Source organism: Narcine bancroftii, chromosome 5, assembly GCF_036971445.1.
Source record: "Narcine bancroftii isolate sNarBan1 chromosome 5, sNarBan1.hap1, whole genome shotgun sequence".
Classification (NCBI taxonomy): domain Eukaryota; kingdom Metazoa; phylum Chordata; class Chondrichthyes; order Torpediniformes; family Narcinidae; genus Narcine; species Narcine bancroftii.
Window position 1 is genome coordinate 208,199,239 of NC_091473.1, and position 25,205 is coordinate 208,224,443.

Below are 25,205 nucleotides of genomic sequence, written 5' to 3' on the forward strand. Positions count from 1 at the left end.
GAGATCTGGGTAACCATTTGCAAAGATTACAAAAGGCTGGTATATAACCACAGCAATAATGAAAGCTCACAGATTGTTGTTGTTTGCAGACAGAGGAAATAATGACGAAGGTGGGAGAGCTATGAATCAGTAGTAGGGAGCAGCCATTCTCAAACTTTTTGAGCTATGGCCCCCTTAGGACTCTGCCAGAAGTGTATGGGCTCCCTTCCCTGTGAAGCAGTCAAGTTTAGTTGGTTTCCTCATATGTCTCTCCTACTGACTGCATAAAAAACAACTCATATTTTATGATTTCAGACCTGACAACCCCCCACCCCCACCCCTGTCCTTGAATGTGCTGTGACTTCCAGGAGGCTATATGGCCCCTGGTAAGAATGGCTGGTATAGAACACTGGTAAATACCCATGCAAATTTCTGTGCACAATATTTTTTCCTTATTTCATCAGAGAAGCAGTTCAGAGAAGTTTTACTCATAAGCAAACTGGACTGGACAAATTTTCTTAGAACGATAGAACCATAGAACAATAAAGCACCAAAACAGGCCTTTTGGCCCTTCTAGTCTGTGCCAAACTATTTCCTGCCTGGTCCAACAGAATTGCATCCAGAACATATCCCTCCCTACGCCTCCTGTTCTTGGATCCATCTAAATTTTTCTTAAATCTCAGAAATTAAACTGCACACAATGCTCCAAATTTGGCATCATCAATATCTTATGCAACTTCATCATAACCTCTCAGCCACTGTACTCAGTGCTTTGATTTACGAAGGCCAATGTGCCAAAAGCTCTCTTTACATTCCTATCCACCTCTGATGCCACATTCAGTGAATTATTTAGCTGTATTCCCAGATCCTTCTGTTCTTCTGCACTCCTCAGTGTCCTACCATTTACAGTGCATGTCCTGCCTTGGTTTGTCTTTCCAAAGTGCAACACCTCACATTGGTCTGCATGTCATTCCATCTGCCATTTTACAGCCTATTTTTCCAGCTGGTTCAGTTCCCTCTGCAAGCTTTGAAAGCTCTCCTCACTATCCACTCCACCTCCAGTCTTTGTGTCATGTGCAAGTTTACTCATCCAATTTACCACATTATCGTTCCAAAGACCAGATCATTGATACAGATGACAATGAAAAGTGGATCCAGCACCGATCCTTGAGGCACACCACTAGGCACAGGCCTCCAGTCAGAGAGACAACTGTTCACTACCATTCTCTCGCTTCTCCCATAAAGCCAATGTCTAACCAAATTTACTACCTCACCATGAAAACCGAGCAATTAAACCTTCCTCACTATCCTCCCATGCGGGTCCTTGTCAAAGGCCTTACTAAATTCCATGTTGACAACATCCACCGCCTTCATCAACTTTCCTATTAACCACCTCGAAAAACTCGAGATTAGTTAAACATGACCTTCCATGCACAAAGCCATGTGGACAATCCTCATCAGTCCCTGTCAATCTAAATACTTGTATCCAAATACATGTTAGGCTTAGATTTGCTGGAATCTAGAAGAATGGGATGAATTGATTGAAATGTCTAAAATACTGAGGGATAGTGGCTGGGTGATGTGGGATATTCTGGAACTAGGGATCACAGCTTCAAAGTAAAGGGTTGCCAAATTAAAACAGAGATCAGGTCTTTGGAATGATATCCTTCCAGGACAATGGAAGCACGGTGTTTGGATATTTGTGAAGGCAGAGGGAGATGGGTATCTGAAAAGCAAGGGATGAATAGTGGAATTGCGGAATTCGTTGCTACAGGAGATGGCTGAAGTGAATGATGGAGATGCATTTAAGGGGAAACTAACAGGGCCTGTGTGATGAATCTGTGTCATGCTGTCAGTCTTTCGCTGTGCTTAGTCTGCTTTACTGACATTAGATGTGTATTATCTCTACCACTAAAGACACTCCCCTTATTTATAACTGTGTTTGCACCCATTATCATTCCTTATTGTATTACTTAGTTTCTACTAATAAAAGCCATGATTTCTGGTGAACTACACAGCCTTCATTCTCTTCATTAACTGGCACTTCAGTCTGAAGGAGAGGTACAGCGACTGATAACACAACAGGACTTAGTGTGGGCTATCAGCAAGTATACAACAAGGTTTCACGTCTCAGACACTGGAAAATTGAATGTGGAAAATGTGAGCTCGTCCATTTTGAAAACAAAAATAGAAATTCAGAGTATTGTTTACAAAGTGAGAGAACGAAAGGTCAGAGGGATATGGGTGCTCTTGCACAAGAATCACTGAAGTTAAAATGCAGGTGAGACAGTGATTATTGGAAGAAGATTTGATTAGAGGAGCAGAGGAAAGTTGCTCCAATTTTTGAGAGCCCTTCTGACACAATATTTGGAATAAGGATTACAGCTCTGAAGGAAGGATCACGTGATTGAGGGATTGCAGGGATTGAGTTCTGGGATGTGGGCTTGTTGCATGTTAAGCATGAAGCAGGCTGCATCTCTGCTTTTCTGAATTTGGAACAGGGTGTGTGACCTCATTAAAATGTCTGATATTTAGTGAGAGACTTGGCAGGGTGAATTTTGAGGTGATGTTTCTGCTGGTGGGGTGTCTAGAACCAAGGTTCAGTCACATAGTTCTATCACTGAGGACCAAGATGAGGAGAATGTCCTCACCCAGAATGGAGTGAATCTGTGAAATTCTTGAAATTCTGGATCCAGAGTCAATCCCTGACTCCATTTGAGGATGCAATAAATGGACTTTGAGATATGAATGTTTCAACAGATGTGAGTTTATGCATAGAAATGGCCCTGAGGTCAAATGTGAACAGATTGATGGAGAGAGTATGTGGGGCTGGATGGGCTTCTCCTCTCCCTGTCTCTCATGTTCTTGTATTTCCCACTGTCCTGGATCAACTGGTTCCACGGTGAGAGCTGAGGATGTAACAGAGTTGTCCTGGGGACCTCCAACAACATGTATGATTTCTGCCTGTATCAATGTCACCTTCACCAGTGGGGTCACAGCCAGCTTGTGTCAATGGCAGTGGGTTGAGGTCCCACTCCAGTGACTGGAGCCCTTCCTGCAGTCTGGCCCTCCCAGCACAGGTCTGAGGGAGCTGCTGCCCTTCTGAGGAAGCAGTGAACTTCCTGTCATGTGATGTGAATGTAGAAGGTTTAGGAAATTCTCCATCATCCATGCCAACCAGCATCAATGAAATAGCTTGTCTGCTCCCTTTATTTCATTGATGTTCAGGAAACTTGCTTTGTACAATTTGGGTCCCATGGTCCAGTCAAGACAACAGTGACTCCACTTCAAAAAGTACTTTGCTGTCTGTGATCAAGCCCTGATTTAACATGGAACAGTACAGCACAGTAAAGGGCCTTTTCCCCACCTCATATCTGTAATCCACAATCTTTCTTACATATATCTGCCTTTTGAAGTCTTTCAAATGTTCTGATGGTACCAGTTTCCATTCCAGACACACACCATTCTTTGTGTAAAAATAAATGCCCCTGATGTTTCTCCTAAACTTTCCAATCTCTCAGGGGGATATTTGCACACTGAACAGTGCCTCTCAATTCCTGTCTATGCGATCTCTCATTTATTTTTTCTTGGAGATATCTGTACACTGACCGATGTCTCTCTTTGTCACACACGGGAACATCTGTACACAGTCCCTCTCTCTCGGGGGATATCGGAACACTGACTGGTGCCTCTCAGTCCTTCTCTCTGGGGGGTGGGGGTGGTGGGCATATCTGAACACTGTCCAGTGTCTCTCAGTTCATCTCTCTCGGGGGGATATCTGAACACTGTCCAGTGTCTCTCAGTACCTCTCCTTCAGGGGGATATCAGAACACTGACCTGTGTGTCTCTCTGTCCTTCTCTCTGGTGGATGGGGGTTGTGGGGATATCTGAACACTGACCGGGGTCTCTCAGTCCTTCTCTCTGGTGGGGTGGGGGTTGTGGGAATATCTGAACACTGACCAGTCCCTCTCTCGCAGGGGTATATGAGTGAATTGAAAAGTATGATAGATCTTTAATCCGGATCTTATCATGACCACTGGCCTGCACCTGTTGCACAGACAAACATCTTTTGGGGAATTGAAATCTCTGCTGGGGGCGGGGACAGGAAGCTGCCCCTCTGGTTTCAGTGGGTGGGAGCCTGTTCAAGCCGCGGTTCCCTCTCTCCCTCTCACTGGCCCCTTCCCCATTTAAACAGCGCTCACTGCAGCTCCCGACAAAGCCGGTCTGAGCTGAAGCCGCCGATCTGTGGAGTGTCCAAGTCTGGCTCAGTGCGCGGGGCGATGGGGATCGCTCCTTATCTCTTTCTCTTTCTGTCCTGTCTGGCAGGTGGGTGCCCCGTGTCTTCACCCAGCCCGGCCGGGCCCGGCTGCTTCTCGGAGACTCTCTCGCCGTTGAACCGATCATTAAAATCCACTCTTTTCTCTTTTACTGACAGGCGTGCGGTCCGACGTCGTCCTGACACAGGTCGCGTCAGCGGTGAAGAAGCCCGGGGAGTCCTACAGACTGACCTGTGAGACCAGAGGGTTCGATCTCAGCAGCTCCTACATGCACTGGGTGAAACAGGTCTCCGGGAAAGGGCTGGAATGGTTGGTGTGGTATTATAGCGAAAGTAGCAAGTATTACGCGCCTGGAATCCAAGACAGATTCACCGCTTCCAAGGGAAGTAACAACTTCTACCTACAAATGAACAAGCTGAAAGTGGAAGACACGGCCACCTATTACTGTGCGAGAGACACAGCGAGAGGAAGCGGGGCTGGACCGCTGCAAAAACCCAGCGAGAGCGCCTGCCCTCAGGGCGCTGAGTGAGAGGGCAGCAGTGATCACCACAGGGATTCCCGGCCTTGCTGTGCCCCCGTCGGCCCTCCCTGCAATAGGAGGCGAGTGGTTGAAGGACGAGGGGATCGATCACAGAACAGGTCGGAGCCAAGCGCCGCGGATGGGACTGGAGTATCGGAACCAGGAGCACGAAGCGGCGGCCCCAGCCCCCTGGCCAGTGTGGATGGGAGGGGATCTGTGAGCCGGGACAGTGTCGGGACGGTTTAACTGAGGGGAGAGTGGGGTCGGAGACAGAGTGAGGGACGGAGGTTGTTGAACGGCGGTGTGTCACCGTGACTCTAGCTGGAGTGTCACGGTGGTAGGGAGCTGAGCAGAAACTGGTCCCGCCCGACAAATGAGCGTCTGCAGCGCAGCCTGTCTCCAAGGATCCCGCATTGCTGCTTCCCAGGGTCACATCCCCGAAGCCTGACTGCGGCTGTTTGAGGAAATGTCCATTTGCGGGCAATTAAACACCCCAAAGCCGGCGACTGAGTTTCTCGCGGGGCGGGGGAGCCGGTGCCCGCAGACAGGAAAACTGCCCAAAATGCTGCTTTTATTCACTCGTCAGGAAGAGACGAGGACGGAGTTGGTGACAGAGATGTGGGAAGCGGCTGCTCCTGGTCCGGACAGGGTTCATTCTGACACTTGGCTGGGATAACTGGAGGTGACGGCTCAGTGAAGTTACTGTATTGGGAGAGTCGGGAGACGGAGCAGTGTGCGCTCGACTACTGGGGGAAAGGAACCTCGCTGACAGTGACTTCAGGTAAGACCCTACTTCTCCATTCCACCCTTTCCCATTTGTATTTTATTAATTTGCCCTTTGAGCTGCTTCACTGAGGCCAGTGAGATATTGAATCAATTACTTGAATCTCCCCGAGACGGGCGGTTTCTCCAGTTACTGGAATCGGGGTTTCCTGTCGGCTGCTTTCGTGGTTATTACTGTTAGATAAGACCTGGCTGGGGAAAGGGTCCGCACATGTGTGATCCGGTTAAAGTCTGAATAACCCCAGGGTTCCAGTGGAGGTCAGTCCGCTCCTGTCATGACCGGTGTGAGGCCCGTCCCAGGATACACAAAGTATTGGGCAGCTCCGACTGCAGAGAGAGGTTAAATGATGGGATCAGAGTTTTATTCTCTGATGGGTGGGGAGGGGGCTACGGTGGGAAGAATGATGTCCTTGAGAAAGTAGAGGGAGGGGGCGGTGAAGGGAAGGAAAGGCAGGAAAATGAACACAAAATTACTTCGTAGGTTCGGGGCTGCTTTGTACTGGTGGGTGCGGGAGGTGAGGTGTAAATCTTCAATCGGGGAGGGTTGAAGGGAACTTTTGTTGAGGCAGTAATTGTGTGATCTGGATCACACTGACTGCGAGGAGGTGGAAGGTTACGGAACAGGAGTGAAACACGAGCCTGCAGACGCTGTGATTATAGTAAATAACCACAGAAATGCTGAAGGAACTCAGCCGGTCTCGCAACGTCAATAGGAGGAAAAGATACCGGCGTTTGGGGTCTGAGTCCTTCTTCAGGGGACAAGCAAAGATATCAGGAATGCAGACTGGAGAGAGAAAGGGGGGCAATGGGAGGGGGAGGAGTTCAGACCAAAATGTGTCCATTGGATACAAGAGGAAAGGTGAGGGTTGATATTGGCTTTGTGAAAGGAGACGGGGAGAGAGACAGACAGAACTGGTGGAGAGGCGACTGGGGGTGGGGGGTGGTGGGTTTAATGGAAACCGGAGATAATAGTATAGAAGGAACAGGAGAGATCCTCCTTTCCTCTGGATTCGGGGAAAAGCAATTGGAGCAATGTTTGACCATTCCATTGAGTCATTCACTCCGTTAACTGGCAAACACTGACACAGTTGGATGAATCGTCTCGATCTGTGCTCAGTCATTCAATGAACATACTATTTATTTTATAAATCCAGAAAACACTCACTTAAAGATATCCCATCAAATATCGCAGGGCGTTCAGAGCCTGCGTTAAAAGCAGAATTAAGCTCTGTCCTGTCAGTGACGGATCAGATACAAAGTTCCTTTTGAACTTCCTCCTCACTCCCGGGGCACAGGTTTGACACTGGGTGGAAGTTCCCTCCACACTCTCCTATTACAGCCTCCAGGACACTGACGGAAACTGAGACATGGAATCCAACTCTCCATGTGGTTCTGTCCAACGCTCCCAGGGTAAAAGCGACTGAACGCAGAGGATTCTTTCAATGGGAAAACAAATTGATGCCATTTGATGTCTAGAGTTCGCGACGATGAATAGTTTGCAGAGAGAAAATGTTAGACCCGGTTGAGATGTGAATTTTCAGCTGAACAGATTTGCTTTCTCTTTTCTCTTGAATTGCAATATTTAGAGATGCTCGAGAACTCTAAGCGTTTCAGTCCACATTATGTATTAACATGGCTCAGAGTTTAGAGTCAAAATGCCTAACTTTTCTGATGTTCTTTCCACTTCCTGAGATCAGGCCGAATCCAAACCGAGCTGCTGATTCCCACATCCCCAGGTTATTTTGGAAAATCCAGCACTGTGTTATCAAACCCACCTCCACCCCAGCACCCTGCTGTCCCACCTTGAAAATCTCCCCTCCACCCCAGCACCCTGCAGTCCCACTCAGCTCCTGTCACCTCCACCCCAGCACCCTGCTGCCCACCCAGAAAATCTCCCCTCCACCACATCACCCTGCTATCCAATGGGCTCCTCTCTCCACTTCATTCCAGCACCTTGCTGTCCCACCCAACTCCTCCCCTTCTCCATCCCAGCAGTCTGCTGTCCCACCCAGCTCCACCCCCCTCTATCCTAACTCTATGCTGACCCACCCAGCACCTCTCCCATCTCCACCCCAGCACACTTCTGTACCTCCCACCTCCTGTCCCCTCTCCACCCCAGAACCCTGGTGTCCCACCAAGCACTTCTCTCTCCATCCCAGCATCCTGCTGACCCACCCAGCACCTCTCACCTCTCCACCCCAGCACCCTGCTATCCCACCAGCTCCTCCCCTCCATTCCAGCACCCCACTGTCCCACCCAGCTCCTCCCCTCAATCCCAGCACCTCTCCACCCCAGCACCCTGCTGTCCCACTCAGCTCCTGTCACCTCCACCCCAGCACCCTGCTGTCCCAAATAGAAAATCTCCTCTTCACCCCATTACCCTGCTGTCCTACTCAGCTCCTGTCACCTACACCCCAGCACCCTGCTGTCCCACACAGAAAATCCCCTCCACCCCATCATCCTGCTGTCCCACTCAGCTCCTGTCACCTCCACCCCAGCACCCTGCTGCCCACCCAGAAAATCTCCTCTCCACATCACCCTGCTATCCAATGGGCTCCTCTCCCCAATCCACTCCAACACCCTGCTGTCCCGCCCAGTTCCTCCCCTTCTCCACCCCAGCATCTTGCTGACCCACCCAGCACTTCTCGCCTCTCCACCCCAACACCCTGCTGTCCCACTCAGCTCCTGTCACCTCCACCCCAGCACCCTGCTATACAACAGGCTCCTCTCTCCACTTCATTCCAGCACCTTGCTGTCCCACCCAACTCCTCCCCTTCTCCATCCCAGCAGTCTGCTGTCCCACCCAGCTCCACCCCCCTCTATCCTAACTCTATGCTGACCCACCCAGCACCTCTCCCCTCTCCACCTCAGCCCACTGCTGTCCCTCCCACCTCCTGTCCCCTCTCCACCCCAGAACCCTGGTGTCCCAGCAAGCACTTCTCCTCTCTCCATCCCAGCATCTTGCTGACCCACCCAGCACCTCTCGCCTTTCCACCCCAGCACCCTGCTGTCCCACCCACCTCCTGTCCCCTCTCCACCCCAGAACCCTGGTGTCCCAGCAAGCACTTCTCCTCTCTCCATCCCAGCATCTTGCTGACCCACCCAGCACCTCTCGCCTTTCCACCCCAGCACCCTGCTGTCCCACCCAGCTCCTCCCCTCCATCCCAGCACACCACTGTCCCACCCAGCTGCTCCCCTTCCATCCCAGCACCTCTCCCCTTTCCACACCAGCACTCTGCTGTCCCACTCAGCTCCTAACCCTCTACACTTGACTCCCTGCTGACGATTTGATGTGTTTTCCAAGTTCACCTCCGAACCACCATTCGGAACACTGATCCCAATTAAACTGAACTTACCATCTGCAGATCCTGGGATGTAGAAGATCCTCGGATGTAAATCCCACTTACTGACGTTGTGCCTCTCCACCAGAGACACTCAGCAGCTCTCCAACCCTCTGTGGGAAGGGACACAGAGATTATGTTTTACATCAATGGCTTTTCATTAAAGTCCTTCAGTCAGATTTTTGACACCCAGCCTCTTTCATTTTTATTTTGATCCTTTTATTTGGTGAAAGTTCATTTGTGTTTTTCATTGATTTTCACATCCCCAAAGCATCCCAAACTCTTCCCTAGCCCTTGAGGTGCAGACACATTGTACCCAACTTGTCTGCAGCTTGGTCCCACAAACGGAACCAGGAAAAAGTCCAGACGGTCTGCTTTAGTGATGTCGGGAGGGACCCGAGTTCCCAAAGTTCTCCTCCACTGGGGACTCCTCTGCTGAAGAATGACTCTGCTGTGGATGAATGGACAGACAGTGATTGGCTGGAGGGCATCCAGATGATCCCAGTTCTTTGCTCCAGGAATCCCTGTATTACTAAGGGCTGACATCAATGAAGAGCAGTGAGGTTCCTCAGATCATCCTTTACTTGAATTGCTGACTCCTTATGAAACTGAGGCTCACCAGGATCAGACAGTGCTGGCAGTGAGTGGCAGTTCCAAAGGGAACCAACAGTGTGCAGCCACGTGCACTACAGTTAGTCCTGGACATGCACAGACCCACTGTACAGAGTTTACTGAGATGTAAATTATACTGGGCCATTCACCACACTTCTCCACATGGAGCTGGGCCTTGCTGGGCTTCCCAGGATTACAAGAGGGAATCCAACACTATGATTCCCTACCAAGCAGGGCCTAGTAAAGGCTCACAGTCCCCATTCATCTGGGAACTCTCGGTCGGCAGATCTGTGAAGATCATTAGTGATGAAGGATTTTGGGGTACATTTTGTGGATTCAATGAACTGAAGATCACTTATTTTAAACAAAAGACTTTCAAAAGTACCTTTTGTGGCAGAATTTAAGTCAGTTTTAATGTTTCGGACATTTTAAATTTGTTATGTTACATGACAGCTTTGCTAACCCAGGTTTGCCTTGTGTCAGGGTGTTCTTGGCCCAGAGACCCAGCAATGAGACCATAGAGTGTTGAGGTCTTGGTGCTCCTCACTTCAGGTCTCCAACATCCAGGTCCCACCTTTTCCTGTGTGGCAGGGTGGGGAGAGTCCCGATAGCAGGCCAGACCAGCACCATTCAGCCCTTTGAGTGTAGTTATGGTCCAGGTGCCTCCTGTCCTGTGATACTTCACCACAACACAGGTCAGGGTTATATAGCCACTGGGGAACCTTCTTTGTTGTTGCATCAAAATGGAGGCTCCAGGACAGATCCTCAGACAAGCTGACACCCGGAAATCATGGCCACTGCTATCTGGTTGAATAATGTCTTTGAAGCAAGATTTCAACACTGCTTTTTGCTCATTACCTTGACAAAGGGTTCAAGGCTGAAATGCTGGTTACCCTTTACTTCCCATCAGTGCTGAGTGACCTGCTGAGTTTCTCCTGCACCATTGTGCACTGCAGTTCAACATTTCACCTCCATCTACTGGAGGAAACTATTGTGAAGTAAATATTTTGTAATTTTATTTTCCACCTAATTGAATCTTGACCAAAGTTTGTTCACTATCCTTCCATTCGCAGAATATATCCAATGGAACATGAGGCATAACTTTTTTAAACAGAGGGTGGTGGGTGTATGGAACAAGCTGGCAGAAGAGGAAGTTGAGGCAATGTTTTAAGAAAAATGTGGATTGATACGTGGATAAATTTGGAGGGAAAGACATGAAAAGTGTGGGTCAGACATTCTGGTCAGTGCATGCAAGTAGGGCCAAAGGGACTGTTTCAACCCTCTCTGACTCTGTGACTCTGTTTTGGTGGCCAAGACTAGTCCTGCCCACAACTCTGCTCCAGATAATTCTGACAATGGGCCAAAACAAAATCTCCTGCTATCAAATCTGTCATGGAGTCATAGCTCAGAAACCAACCCTTCAACCCAACTTGTCCATGTGCCTCCTTGTCTTTCCTTGACCAGATCCTTGATATCCCTTATTTTCCAAGGTTCCCTCCTCCTGCCAGTTTTATCCTGCATTTTAACAGGATCATGTTGGTCCTGAAGTCCACCTATTTCACATTTGGAAGCCCACTTGCTGGATATCCCTTTATTTGTAAACAATCCATGGAGAGTGAGGAAAGAGGGGAAAGAGCAAGTGTTGTGGTTACAGGGAGAATGCTGTAAGGGGAGTGAAGTGTGGAGATGAAAAGTGGCCAAGGGAGGTGCAAGGAAAACAGTCCCTTCAGAGCGCTGAAATGGAAGGGAAGGGAAGATGCACCTGGTGGTGGAAGCTCATTGAAGGTGGCAGAAATCACCAAGGATGATCTGTTGAATGCAGAGGCTGGAGAAGTGGAAAGTGTGGAGAAGAGAAGGGTGGAGTTGGAGCAGATGTGGAGGAAATAGAGGAGATGTCGTTTGTCACACACTGAACATTAAGAAACGATTCAAAACTTTTCAAGCTATTGAGAAGATTAAAGTAATGAAAACTAAAGCACCCATTAATGCCCAGGAATTAGCTGAAGTAACCACATGATAGTTGGTTGCTCTTTTCCAGTGAAATGAGAACCAGTTCTTTCAAGTGAATTCTGCCTCTTAACTGGTCCATTTCCTCTCTGGACACTGGAGCTGTGTATTCTGTGAACCTTTCAACCTTCCAGGATTCCTGCATTTACTCAGAACTGGGCTAATGGATTTCCAGATTCCTTTCTTATTTGTGTTAACATTCCCTCCTGCTTCACCACTAACTTACACGGGCTGTGTGGGTTCAAGCTCTTCTGCCACTACATTTGGAAAACCTGTAAAGCAGGATCAGATTCACTGTGGGGTCAGTTCAATTGAATTTCAGAAGAAGAGTCCCCAGGTGCCACCATAACACACATTTGGTATTGACGAGGTTCAGGTATTCAGGCCGGTGTAACTTCATTCCATGCAAATGCTCTGAATTATACAATAATCTTCCTGCCAATTATTTCCTTTTTACTGTGAACAATATTCTGGTGCAAAACGTTCAATAAGGATCATTCGTTGCATTTGAGGGAAAGATTTGGTGCAACTTTGATCAAAATTCCACACTTCAGACGTTGGGTCACTGCCTCAGTATTGCAGGAGAGAGTCGCCTTATATGCCATGCTTAAATCTCCTCTGTGGGATTTTTGAATATTAAATTTAGACATATAGCACGGTAACAAGTGTTTTCACCCCACGAGCCTGTCCCGCCCAATTACACCCAATTGAACTACATGCCTTGGTATGATTTGAATGGTTGGAGGAAACCTACACACACACACACACACACACACACACACACACACACACACACACACAGGGAAAACATACAAACTCCTTATCGAGAGCACCAGATTTGAACCCCAGTTGCTGGTGGTGTAACAGCGTTGTGCTACCACTACACTAACCGAGCTGCCTTTTGCTGTTCCTTGGATTATTCCATGCCTTTTTCCCTCAGAGACATAGACTCTCTGTTGAGATATAAAGTGGGAAGCCATTTCTGTAACACGGTAAATGAATTTGGAAATGACATTGGATGTTTGCTTCATCTGTTGGTCATGCATTTATTGACAGGACTGACTGTGAATTTATTTACTTTTCAGAGGTTGAGTCATTACCGTCAGTCTTCATCGCCCCTCCCTGCCACAGAGAATCTGACCAAGTGGTCAGCCTCCTGTGTCTGGTCAAGGATTATCAGCCTGAGAGCATCATCCAGAAATGGTCCACTGCCAGTGGGGACATCACCAACGGAATCAAGAAATATCCAGCAGTGTTGGGGCAGAATGCAAAGTACACAATGAGCAGCTTGCTCCGAGTCCCTGCGGCGGATTGGAAAAGCAACAATATCTACTACTGCAAGGCAGGGTACAAGTTAACCGAGCTCGTGACAGCAATATTCGCTGAACGTTAGTATGAGATTTGATTTTCTATTTGAAACTACATTACTGTCGAGGGATAAAACTAGAGCAGGAACCTTTGTCAAAAAATGAACAAGGATGTCCATTCATTCCTTTGCTCATTTCTTCCATTCCTACAAGCCAGTGCTGCTGTAGCGTACAAAAAAGGCAGAGAGAAATTATGTGGAAATAGAGCGGAGCATGAAGCAGTTTCCTCCAGTCAATGAAACTGAATTTTGGTGGAATGTGCAGGAAATAATCTGTGCTGAACAGCCTCCATTGTATCCACTCATTTATCTAATTTCAGAAGACTCTGCACCATCCCCACCACCTGGCCCAAGCACCACTCCCCAGATTAGCTCCTCCACACGGAACCAGACAGACATTAGTCACTGTTCCTGCAAAACTCACACTCCTTGTGAAGGGAACTGAAGAATCAACATCCCCCACTCACCTTTATCCATCACCTCTAAGATGTGAGCAAATCATTGCCATTAAAACCAAATAATTTCCTTTTGTCCATCTGTTCTACTTTTTGATTGTCCTCAAAATTGTGGTTCCCAAATGTCCTGTTCTACCCCATCTGCTCATGTCCACAGGATCTGGAGTCAGCCATTCCTCTGGATGGCATGTTCCACCAAACAATCAGATCACCAATGGTCTGCCCACACAGGCCACTTCCTCGTTCAACCCCCTCAACACTGCAGTGTGGGACATAATGCTGGGGAGGCCTGTGTTGTACACCTTGATCTCCCAATCACAGCTCTACCCAACATCTCACGATAGGATCCATCCTATCGACAGGTCATCTGTAATGAACAGAATTGTAGAGTGGGCTGCTGTTGGGGCATTTGCAAGTGGAGTTGGGGAATGGAGTCCTCCTACACTGTGGCCAGTTATGCCATCAGTAATATTGCATTAACATTGCATTGTTTTACAGCTCAATCTCCAAAGCTCATGCCTCTTGTTCCATCCCCGGAGGTTCTCAGCAATCAAACAGCTGCTATCCTAGGCTGTGTGATATCCGGATTCTCACCTGACAAGATTCAGGTGACCTGGAAAAAAGGCACATCAGAGCAAGTGGGCACTCTTCTCCCTTCCACGAAAACTGATGGTGGATTTGAAACTGTTGCCTACCTGACCTTGTCTGTGGATGAATGGACCAGCAAACAAGAATATTCTTGTGAAGTGACCCATAAACCTTCCAGCTTCAGTGAGAAGATCGTCATGAGATATCAGGGGGGTGAGTGGTGTCTGAAGGAGAATTAATTTACTTACAGTATTCAACTAGCTGACCTCCACTCAATTCATGTCCCCGATGGGAGTCCTGTTGAGTGAGGTGTGATATTTATTCCCTCTACATTTCAATCCAACCCTTTCCGTCACTAATTTTAACCCAATCTGTTGTTCAGCAAAAGTGAAAGTTTAAGTCTCCTGTGCACTTACTCCCACATAATTCTTGTGGTTACTGTGTGGAGTGAAAGGGAAATGGGACATCAAGCAAGATGTGTCCCAACCGATAGACCATGTGGAGAAGATCTCCACCTTCACTTTTCACTTTGCAGTCTCAGTTTCTGGAAAAATAGCTCCAGCCGAGTGAATGAATCTCCGCAGTCTATCTCCACAGTATCCCAGGAATCTCCCCGGCAGGTCATCCACTCACAAAGATGGATTATTATTCTGTTGGCCAACCCCTCAGAAACACTGGGATTAGAACTTGGAACAACAGGTCATCATTGGTTTTCATTATCTCATCCCTAAAAGATGGTGAATGCAGAGAATAGAGGTCGGGACTGTGTGGAGCTCCTTCCTTTCTCAGTGCAGCCAGTAGAGGAGAGAATATCTAATGGTTAAATCTATGCATCTTCCATTTTCAGATATAAACTGTCCCAGCTGTTCGAAGTGTGTGCCGATATTCTTCCAGCAGACTAATGTCAATGTGACATTCTCTGATGGTACCACCCGACCGTATCATTGTTCACAAGGAAAGTGTCAAATAAAGTGATTGGCTGCATGTGGAATTCGTCAGTGAATTTTATTACAATCCATTTTCTGGATTCAAATCTATCCCACCATATCCACTGAGATCAAAGTGCAGCAGAGAACAAGGCATCAATTCAAGCTGCCCCATCCCCACTCCACACCTCACATGTACACTCATTCATTTGTGGACATTGTTGGTTCAGTGTGATTCAGATCCCAGCCCCACTTCCCTTCACCACCTTCCTTCCAGGTCAGCAAGAACCAGGAACTACATCTCAGCCAGTGGCTTGGGGAGGAGGTGCTGAAGATACACAGGGGTGAAATGTCACCTTGGCTCAGTTACAGAATGTGACAACCTGTAAGAAAAGGGGCCTGTGACAAATCAGTGAGACAAACCACAGGACCCCACCAGTGACCTGACCAAACTCGCGCGCTTGGTGTGAAAGGGATGGACAGCAAACATTGGAAGCATTTTGTTCACTCACCTCCTGGACACTGAACTCAGTCCAAGAGAGAAACTCAGTGATCACAAGGAATGCCACTGAGGGGAGTGTGTGGGTGTAATCACCCAAAGGTTAATAGAATAATATCAGCACTTTGCAAAAAGGAGAGCTATCTCGACATTGTGAGGACTTATGAGGGGGAACTGCCTCTCACCAGAGATGGCTGAGCATTGGATTGATTCATTGATATGGGATGTGACTGAACAACAAACAAACGTTCAACAACATCACTGTACTGATTAAACCAATATTCTGAAAGAAATAACCCTGACACCACACACCTCACTTTACAAACTTCAGACCACACACTGCGAGAAATCTTATCTGGACTAACACCAGGTACCTGTCATATGTTTTTAAATTGCTCAACACTTGTTAAAAGAAAGAAGGGTTGAGCAAGAGATAACATCATATGTCATCAAATGAAATGTGTCCTGCCAGACAGGCACAGAGTTCATTATATCTGCTCTAAATACCATAGAGGAATTTACGCTGAATGTCGTGAAGGTTTCAACCCTGACACAAACATAATCACCCTCCTTTAAAAGTGTTTGAGAGCAAACACAGCCCTCGTGGACCAAAGTGACTGATTGTGTAAATGGTGAACTGCAGTTTAACTGATGTGACGATGGTGCTTGAGGAGACCAGTGGCTTTGCAGAAAACAGGAAACAAACGTTTCTAAAATGAAACGGGAAAGTACATCTGTTCCAAAAAAATTTCTAAACTGGAGCAAGAGGGAGATTTCTGTTATTCTCCAGATTTATGGTTTGCTCTGTTGTTACTGGAGAGCAAGTTGTCCACATCTTTCTTTCAAATAGTTATTTTCAAATATTAAAACACCGCACCACTTCACTGGAGCACAGTCACAGAAAACTGATTCAAACCCAGATGTCAGGTGCCCTCAAAGCTCCGTCACAGAGGATTCATATTCATTCACAATTTCATGTCCCTCATTGATCGCTCTTGAACTGAGGGTTTTTCTGGACCAGGGCTTGGCCATATAACTGCAGGTCTGGAGTCACATGCGACCAGACCAGGTATAGATGACAGATTTCTTCTGGTGATGAACAACAGTGGACCAAATGGGTTTTATAACACACAAATACTTTATAATCCCCACCACCAAAGAGAGTGTTTTATTCCAGGATGCATTTATTAATGAATACAAAATGAGGGAATCCCAGCCTCAGTCCAGAGAAAAGGATTCTCATTGATTCACAATGCTCAGTGGAGGTAACTCATTCATCAGGGGCTCCATGTGAAGAAGATATTGAATTGTCTCATGAGAAATAAGCCCACTTCCCTCTCATCTGGCTTCCCACAAACCTGACACTGGCTTTGCAGCATCAAAATGTTCAGCCTCTCACCTCCCATCGAGTCCCTGCTCTGAACCTCGTGGTCACAGTTCTGGGGAAGGCGATTAAACCCATTTGGCAGGTCCTTTATACTGAGTTTATTTTCCCAGCCAACATTTGCAGCACACTTTTCCACCCTTGCGAGTTTCTGTTATCCTGTTTCCAGTTCACTGCCACAATGCACTTGGATCTGCTCTGACTTTCCATCACAAAAAGAAAAGCTTCCACTACAATTCTGACATCTCCTCTTTCTGATCCACAGAATTGTTTGTCTCAATTCAAAATCCCTCCATTAAAGAGATGTGGATCAACAAAACAGCTACTCTGGTGTGCACAGTCATCTCTGCTGATCCTAAGAAAGTCCACATCTCCTGGGAGGTGAACGGGGAGGATAAAAGTGATGCAGCTGTGACCCAACAGCCCAGAAGGAAAGGGTTCCACAACACAATAATCAGCCGACTCCAGACCAGCGTGGAGGAGTGGTCCAGCGGGATGGAGTACATGTGTTCTGCCCAAGATCATTTATCCTCACCAGTCTCAGCATGGACAAAAAGCACCAAAGGTGGGCAAGAAATCACTGATTAAACAACAAACATCAGTGATGATGTGAGAAAGAGTCCAATGTTTTCTTTGTTCTTCTGTTCCAGTTGAGACAAAATCTCCTGCGGTCAGACTGCTGCCTCCACCATACGAAGAGTCTAAGCATAGGAACGTGGCTACCCTCGAGTGTGTGGTCTCGGGATTCTACCCAGACCACATTGATGTCACATGGAAGAAAGGTCACTCCCTGATCTCCTCCAATACCAGCTGGACACAGACTGCTCTGGAGCAGGATGGGACTTTCAGTGCCAGCCACTTCCTGATGGTGAATTCACAGGAGTGGAAGACAGCCTCAGTCTTCAGCTGCACGGTGTCTCATCCCTCCTCCAACACCAGCATCACAAAGGAAGCGAGGAACCTCCAAGGTAAGGTCCCGACCCACTCCATTGTTGACATTGTTTGCTTTTTGCTATAAACTGTGCCAGACAGAAACATGGTGCAGACCTGTTATGGTTTGATGACTGAAACGATCCTCCAGAATCTTGGCCAGAGAAATAATTGCTTTCATAACTTGAGCACAATACAAACCATTTCAATGGCCAGGTGCCATGTAGATCCCACATATCCCTCTTCCAAATGGTCTCTCCTTCTGTCTTTGAATGTAATCTGGGCCTCTGGTCATGGCCTCAGCCGTGACTGAATCTGCATCAGGACAGCACTCTGCTCCAGCATGGGAAGAGTTAGCCTGGGCAATGTGGAAGCCTCTGCAGGACGGCTTGAACACAAAACATTCTGACAAAGCAGCAAGAGATTTCAGTTACACTTCATGGAGGCCAAATGCATTTTAACAGTTGTAATAAAGATCAAATATTTGTGATGCTTGAATTTTAAAAATGTCAAGGAAAATTGCTGGAATATTTCTGAACTAAAATATTAGCTCTGCTTCCCTCTGCACAGGTGCAGCCTGAATTGTTTGGAATTTTCTGTTTTTGTTTTAATAAGTGGCTGGGAACAGCTTAAGTGTCCTCAAAACTGTCCAACTTACATCAGAGACAAATTTGTTCATTGATATTCCTGACAAGAGTTTACCCTGTCTGCTCAATTGGGGAAATCTCATTCCTCCATCAATGTAGATAAGTCTCGACTGATCTGATGCGACCAACGAATGATTTGCTGGAGATGAATATGAAATGTTGGTCTCACCAGTGATGCCCCATCCTTTGGGGAATGGTGAAATTGTAGCAACTGGTTTGCAGCGTGTATTGAAAAATGAGCAAATGATCAGACATAGTCCAGTTGAAGTTCAGTAAAAGTCTTTTACTCAAACAGTTACGCGCAGATTTTGAAAACACCGTACATTCCAAATGATATCATGACATTACTCGGAACCTCTTGACCTGGTTCGATTAAGCCTCCAGTGAGCCTCTACAAAATAATAATTATGACGTTTCTCCCAGCTGACTGTTCAGATACCAGCCCCTCAGTCACTTTAAGAAAACCTTCCTTCGAAGAGATCTGGATGAACAGGACAGCGTCCATTCTATGTGAGGTGGTCCATGGTGATTTAGAGGGATTCAGGGTAACCTGGCAAGTGGATGGAAGTGAGAGAAAAGATGGGGTGAGAACTCAGGGTCCAAATAGGAACGGAGGTGAAGACATGATTATCAGCAGACTGACGGTCCCCGCTGCGGAGTGGGAGATAGGAACTGAGTACTCGTGCGTGGTGGAGGACAAGAGTTTGCCAACACCGGAGAAGAGGTCCATTAAGAAGGCCACAGGTACGTGAAGAGAGAGCTTGGTGTGATTCTGATCTAAGCAAGTAGAGGAATGATAATAAATACTGAGGTTTTGTCATTTACATTGTGTAATGTACAGAAGCAAAGCATATGTCACCATTCAGCAGTATGGTAGACTCAGGGAAAATTAGAGAGTAGAAGTAGGCCATTCAGCCCTTCATTCCTGCTTAGCCATTCAATATGATCACAGCAGATCATTCAAATTGCACCCCCTATTCCTCCCTTCTCTCCATGACCCTTTAACTTTTACCCTTGGAACAATATCCAGCTCATCTTTGAATCTATTTACTCACTGGGCTTCAACTGCTCTTCGTTCACCATTCTCCAGGTGAAGACATTCCTCCTCTCACACCATCTTCAGCCTGTCAACCTTGTTCCTGGATTCTGCCGCCATCAGGAACATTCTTCCAATATCGATTCTGTCCAATCAGTTCAGAATGTTATAGTTTCCATGAGTCTCCCCACATTCTTCTTTGCCCTGTAGAAGGTCTTCTCATGTTGCTCAGAGAATATTAAGGAGCAAAGGAAGACTAAAGCCTCCAGAGAAAACCAGTAAGACCCCAAATCACCACAGCAGCCTCATCCAAAACCAAACTCAGCTGCGGGGTGAGTTCCTATGATGATGTCGAGGGAGAAGGATCTGCAGCTTTCAAACCCTGAGGGAGAGACTGAGTCAAGGCAGTGAGTGGAAGGGCAGGGAGGCTGAGGCACAGACTGAAGTTCAGCAGATCATTGAAGCAGAGGGGGAGATGGACGAAACAGCACAGGATGAGTCATCCGTGGTCTGACCCACTTTCTGTGGAGTCTCTGTGATCAGTGGCTCCCACTGATTAAACAGAATGGACAAACCTCTCGAGAAGTTTTAAAATGTGTCCGAGTCAAGGCTTCCACCCTGCACATCCCAACAATGAGCATAAAGGGAAAAGGCTCCAGTGTCAGGTAAAGTGAAATCCCTCAAGATGTAGAAGTTGCCCATATTGGTTTGAAAGCACAATGTGTGGGTTCAGCACAGAATTATTGAAAGATGCAACCTAACTGAGGTTCATTCTGTTCCCAGGTGGAGTTGTGACTTCTCCTCACATCTTCCTCCTCCCCCCTTCATCAGAAGAGTTAGAGGGCGATCAGTCTGCGACCCTGATGTGCCTAGTCAAGAAGTTCTCTCCTGCAGACATCTACATGGCCTGGATGGCCAACGACACCCTTCTGAAGACTGGCTACGTGAACCAGCCAGTGACCGAGGACCCCAGAAGTGGCTGGAACATGATGACCAGTCAGTTGAAGGTTTCTCCAGAGGAGTGGGATCATGGCACCACTTTCTCCTGCGTGGTGGGACATGAGTCGCTCACAACTAATCTGTTCAGAAGCATCAATAAATCTCACAGCAAACCCACCTCGGTCAATGTCTCACTTGTTCTCACTGATAGTTTTACCTCTTGTGCATAATACCTCACGATTCAATGGTTTTGTTAGTTTGATGAAAATTAACTGTCCAAGAAGATCTTTTTACTTTCTATCATGATTAAGATCTGGACATTTCTGAACCATTGAGAACAAAATGAGACTCGAGGATTACATTAGCCACAAATTTCTCAGCATCTGTATGGCTTTACAGACATTGATCAGATTGAAACATGATCTGGGATCTCAAGATGTGTTAAATCAATGGATGTGTTCATGTATCATTTGGAAGTTCAATAAATGTAACTTGAAAATGTCATGATTCTGCGTGTGCTTTGCTGATTGGCTTTGAGAGGCAGGAAATGAATGATGTGGGATGTGCTGTGTGGAAAATGCACATTTTGGGAGAAATTGGTGTCTTTGGATCGATGATGTGCAAAATAAAGGGATCCTTTAATATCAGGACCTGTTAACATAGAACATTGAACAATTCCGCACAGTACAGATCCTTCAGCTCTCGTTGTGCCGACCCATGTATTCCTTCCAAAAAAAAGTTCTAAACCCTCCTTACCCCAGAACCTTCTATTTTCCTTTCATCTTATGTGCTTGCCTTGAGAGTCTTTTAAATGTCCCCAATGTTTCAGTCTCTACCACCATCCCTGGCAAGGCTTTCCAGACATCCACAACTCTCTGTGTAAAAAACACTTGCCCTTTATGTCTCCCCTAAACTTCCCTCCCTTAATTTTGTACATATGTCCTCTGGGGTTTGCTGATTCTGCCCTGGGAAACGGGTGCTGGCTTTCCACCCAATCTCTGCCTCTTGTAATTTTGTAGACCTCTATCAATTCTCCTCTCATCCTTCTACACCCCAAAGTCAAAAGTCCGAGCTCTGCTAACCTTGCCTCAAGAGAATTGTTTTCCAAACCAGGAAGCTGTTCCATTCCAATGGCACAGTTAAACTCACTGAAAGGAAGAGTACCTCTGAAACCCAGCAAGGAATTGAGGGCTTTGCAATAACTGGCACAGTAGTGAAGTTGAGGTCAAAGTGGATCAGTCATGTTCAGGTTGACTGGCTGGGTGGACGTGAAGTGCTTGGTAGTTTACTCTTGCTCCTGTTTTCCATTGTTCTTCTCAGGAGAATGGAGATGGAGACGGAGAAAATTGCAAACAGAAGCAAAAATTGAAGTGGGAAGAAAATTGACTGAGAGAGAAATAGCGTGTGGAAGAATCAAAGAGGGAAAATAGAATGTGAGAGTAAAGCAGGGTGAGGCTCACAGAGGGGGAACCTTCCCATGATTCACTGGGTTTATTCCCACTCTATGAGACCTCACTCCTCATTGTTATCCAGCACTAATCTTTTATAGGTCTCATCATAACTTCGGAACATCAATGAACTTATTAAAGAGGCAATTAAAGTATCTGAGACAGGAATTCATTGAGAGGAGTTTTCTGAGGCGTTTGCAAATGTTTCTCATGAGAAACTGTTTGCCACAGTTGCAGCCTGAAGTCTGAGTGGCAGAAGGACAGGAGAAAGACTGAAGACACAATGGGTGGGAACTGAACCCAGCAGGAGATGATGATATGCAGTGTCCTGTAATGACCTCAGTTGCTTCCGTAACCATTCATGGACATATTCATGACATGGCTGAAAGGATATAAAGGGTTTCCAGCAGCAGAAGGTGATGGCATGGTAAGCCACGTGGACAACACACACACACACACACACACACACACACACACACACACACACACACACACACACACACACACACACACACACACACACACACACACACACACACACACCCCAGTCACACTCCCCCTATTCCTTGCCCATTTATTTGTGAACTCTGTTGGCTCACTGTCGCTCAGCCCACTGACCCACTGCAGGACCAGATCATTTTACTGGTCGGACTCCTGTTGGGAACTGGAAGCCCTCCTTCTCATCCAGAGCCTGGCGGGCAGGAGATAATGCGGGTGGATGGGGGAGGGTGGCGAACCCTTTCACAAACCTGAACCTGCGGCAGGTTGGTGAGACTGAACACAGGGATCCAACTGGTGCTCTCTCTCCTCCTGTGCGTTTGGTTGAAACACTTGGCAGCAAAAGCAACAACTGTGTCATTTTCATTCCAATCAGTGAATTCAGTCAAGTGCAGAAATTGGCAAAGTGTTTGTTTAAATTCTGCCAAAAGGTGAATATAATTAGCCATTGGAATAGGATCAGCATTCTCTAACAATAAGGGGAATAGTCCCAACACTGCCAGGCTTTCTGATGGTGACCTTACCTGGGGCACTGGACACTGTGACTGTGTCTCGGTGTCACGACTGCAGGACAGGGCTGAACACCTTGCAATTCTTCATATCAGGGCACTGCTGATTGAAGCCACATTCTCAAATCATTGGCCAAACTGACTAATCTCTAATTACAGTAGGTAACAGTCCTCTATTTCTACAATAAATTTTGAAAGAAATTGACTTTGAAGTTGTTCAGGTTAATTTGGAAAGAAACAGAACTGTACTTATTTCGTGCTGAAAAAAGGGTTCTGAGAAGCAGCTCCTCTGCAGTGAAAATCGGCTCACTTGGAGTCAAAGATGTTGTTCCCTGTGTGACAGAATATATAGATAGTTTTTGGGAGATAAATTGGGAAAGGTTTGTTTGAGTAGGTCACATACAAACACTTTAAAACATATCTTATTTAAAATACTGGAGCTCTGCCATTTGCTAGACATGTCGGGGCCAACAGTCTTTGCAAGAGATTCAGAGAGTGCCCAAGAGACTTGACGAATAGATTGTTGTTTACAAAAATGCAACAAATGAAAGATCTTGTCGGTCGCCTTCTGTCTGGAAGAGAACTTACTGGTCTAAGTGGGTCATGTGGTTTTGCAAGCAGAGAGAGTAAAACAGACTTTCTCTCAGAAAGAGAGAGAGACAAAGATTACTTCTCCAGTATTACACCCAGCAACAGCAGCTGGGACTGGAACAGGACAAGCTGGCAAGCTTGTGGAAAACCCCATGTGGAAGATGGGTTGTAAGTGCTTGATTTAGCCTGGTCAAAGCCCTTATGGTTCATGCAAGAGAAGAGGACTAGCTCTCTAATGTTTCACTTGCAAGAAGAGAAAGGAAAAGGCACTCTGTGATTACCTGAAAGAAAGACGTTATCATTTGGAGAACCCTGAAGGGGGCAAGTTTTGTCAGAGAGACAATGAGGTGGCTTGGCATCTGGAGAAACCTGAAGGCGGTGTAGTCCATCGAATGACTCAAAGACTTGTTGACTTTATTAACAAGGCTTTTATTAACAAAAGACATGAGCATAGTACATTGAGGTCGACCAGTCCAGACTGACCTGGTCTGGTTAGGAGCAGCCCTTTATGACCTGCAGTAGGCGTTCCTCCGGCTCTCAGCCAATCACTATTACTATATGTAAATATATACATTGGTGATAGTATCCTGTATTATCATATTCACCCCTTCTTGAGGAACTGACCTCGGAGTGAGTAAAAGAAAAAGGGGGAAGGTATATCATGCAGTGTTCATGGGCTGTAACAGTCGGGAGGCCTGATTGTTCGACATGATCGCCGGGATGGGAGTAGCTGGCAGAATATCATCGCTGGGGTCCCCGGGTGTGGGCGCAGTTTCGCCTAGTACACAGTCATCGTTGGCCGTGGGCTGGTCCAATCTCCTGCCGTTGTCATCCGCAAGGTGCTGCTGGTCCCGCTCTCCCTGCATGTAACCTAGGGGAGGATTGAATGGAGGTTGGGGTTGGAACGTGACAATGTTAGACCTGGCTTGGGTCAGGTCCCTTATCCAGACCGTGTCCTCCGGCCCTTCCGGGTACTCGATATAGGCATAGTGCGGATTCACAAGTTACAGCGTTACCTGGTCGACTAGAGGGTTGTTTTTCGAGTAGCGGACATGAATTCTCAGCAGGACAGGTTCAGGGACCGTCAGCCATGCTGGTGCAGTTGTTCCCGGTTCCGACTTCCGCGGGAACGAGTACATTCGTGCGGAGTAGCGTTGGTGGCAGTGCATAACAGGGACCTGATGAAGTGTAGGGCATTTGGGAGGACATCCTGCCAGCGAGTAGTGGGGAGGCCTTTGGACCAGAGGGAAAGCGTGACTGCTTTCCAGACGGTGGCATTCTCCCAATCGACCTGTCCGTTACTATGTGGGTTGCAGCTCGTGGTCCTGCTCGATGCTCCAGGAGGTACTGCCTCAGCTCCGCACTCATAAACGCGGACCCCCAGTCACTATGCATGTAGCTGGAGTACCCGAAAATGGCGAAGATGCTGTGCAATGCATTTATGACTGAGGAGGCAATCACGTCTGGGCAGGGAATAGCGAACAGGAAGCAGGAGAACTCATGTATCACTGTGAGAATGTAGGTGTTACGGTTCATCGACAGTAGGGGCCCTTTGAAGTCCACTCTGAGATGTTCAAAGATCTGGGTGGTTTGAATGACCTGGGTCTTCTCAGGTCAGAAGAAATTGGGCTTGCACTCAGCGCATACTGGGCAGGCTTGGGTCATGGAGCAGATCTCCTCGACCATATAGGGCAGGTTGTGGGCCTTTACAAAGTGGGCAAACCTGGTGACTCCTGGGAGACAGAGCTCCTCGTGGATCTATTCAGCCTGTCCAGTTGTACACTGGCACATGTCCCATGGGAAAGGACGTCAGCGGGTCATTGAGTTTGCCAGGCCTGTGCTGAATGTCGTAGTTGAAGATAGAGAGTTC

At 47.1% G+C, this 25,205-nt stretch overlaps 1 protein-coding gene and 2 gene segments (V, D, J or C); all 3 read left to right on the forward strand.

The window, feature by feature from the left end:
• The first annotated feature begins 4,162 nt into the window (after positions 1-4,162).
• LOC138764663 (Ig heavy chain V region-like) lies at positions 4,163-5,524 on the forward strand. The segment is given in 2 exon segments: positions 4,163-4,305; positions 4,415-5,524. Coding segments are annotated over 2 exon segments (417 nt in total).
• The window catches only part of LOC138765495 (Ig heavy chain C region, secreted form-like), a 35,138-nt gene continuing 15,175 nt past the window's right edge, over positions 5,243-25,205 (forward strand). The window contains 6 exon segments of the C gene segment in view: positions 5,243-5,383; positions 5,437-5,557; positions 12,605-12,907; positions 13,839-14,141; positions 17,003-17,302; positions 17,388-17,705. Coding sequence covers positions 5,243-5,383; positions 5,437-5,557; positions 12,605-12,907; positions 13,839-14,141; positions 17,003-17,302; positions 17,388-17,705 — 1,486 coding nt within the window.
• Positions 5,569-9,086, forward strand: LOC138764661 (uncharacterized). Its single transcript, XM_069940862.1, has one exon. It carries the CDS (start codon positions 7,192-7,194, stop codon positions 8,815-8,817), a length of 1,626 nt encoding a protein of 541 aa, XP_069796963.1. The 5' UTR covers positions 5,569-7,191; the 3' UTR covers positions 8,818-9,086.

Excerpts from the sequence above, each read along its gene's own strand:
- LOC138764661 (XM_069940862.1), top strand. The coding sequence starts at position 7,192 with ATGGCTCAGAGTTTAGAGTCAAAATGCCTAACTTTTCTGATGTTCTTT.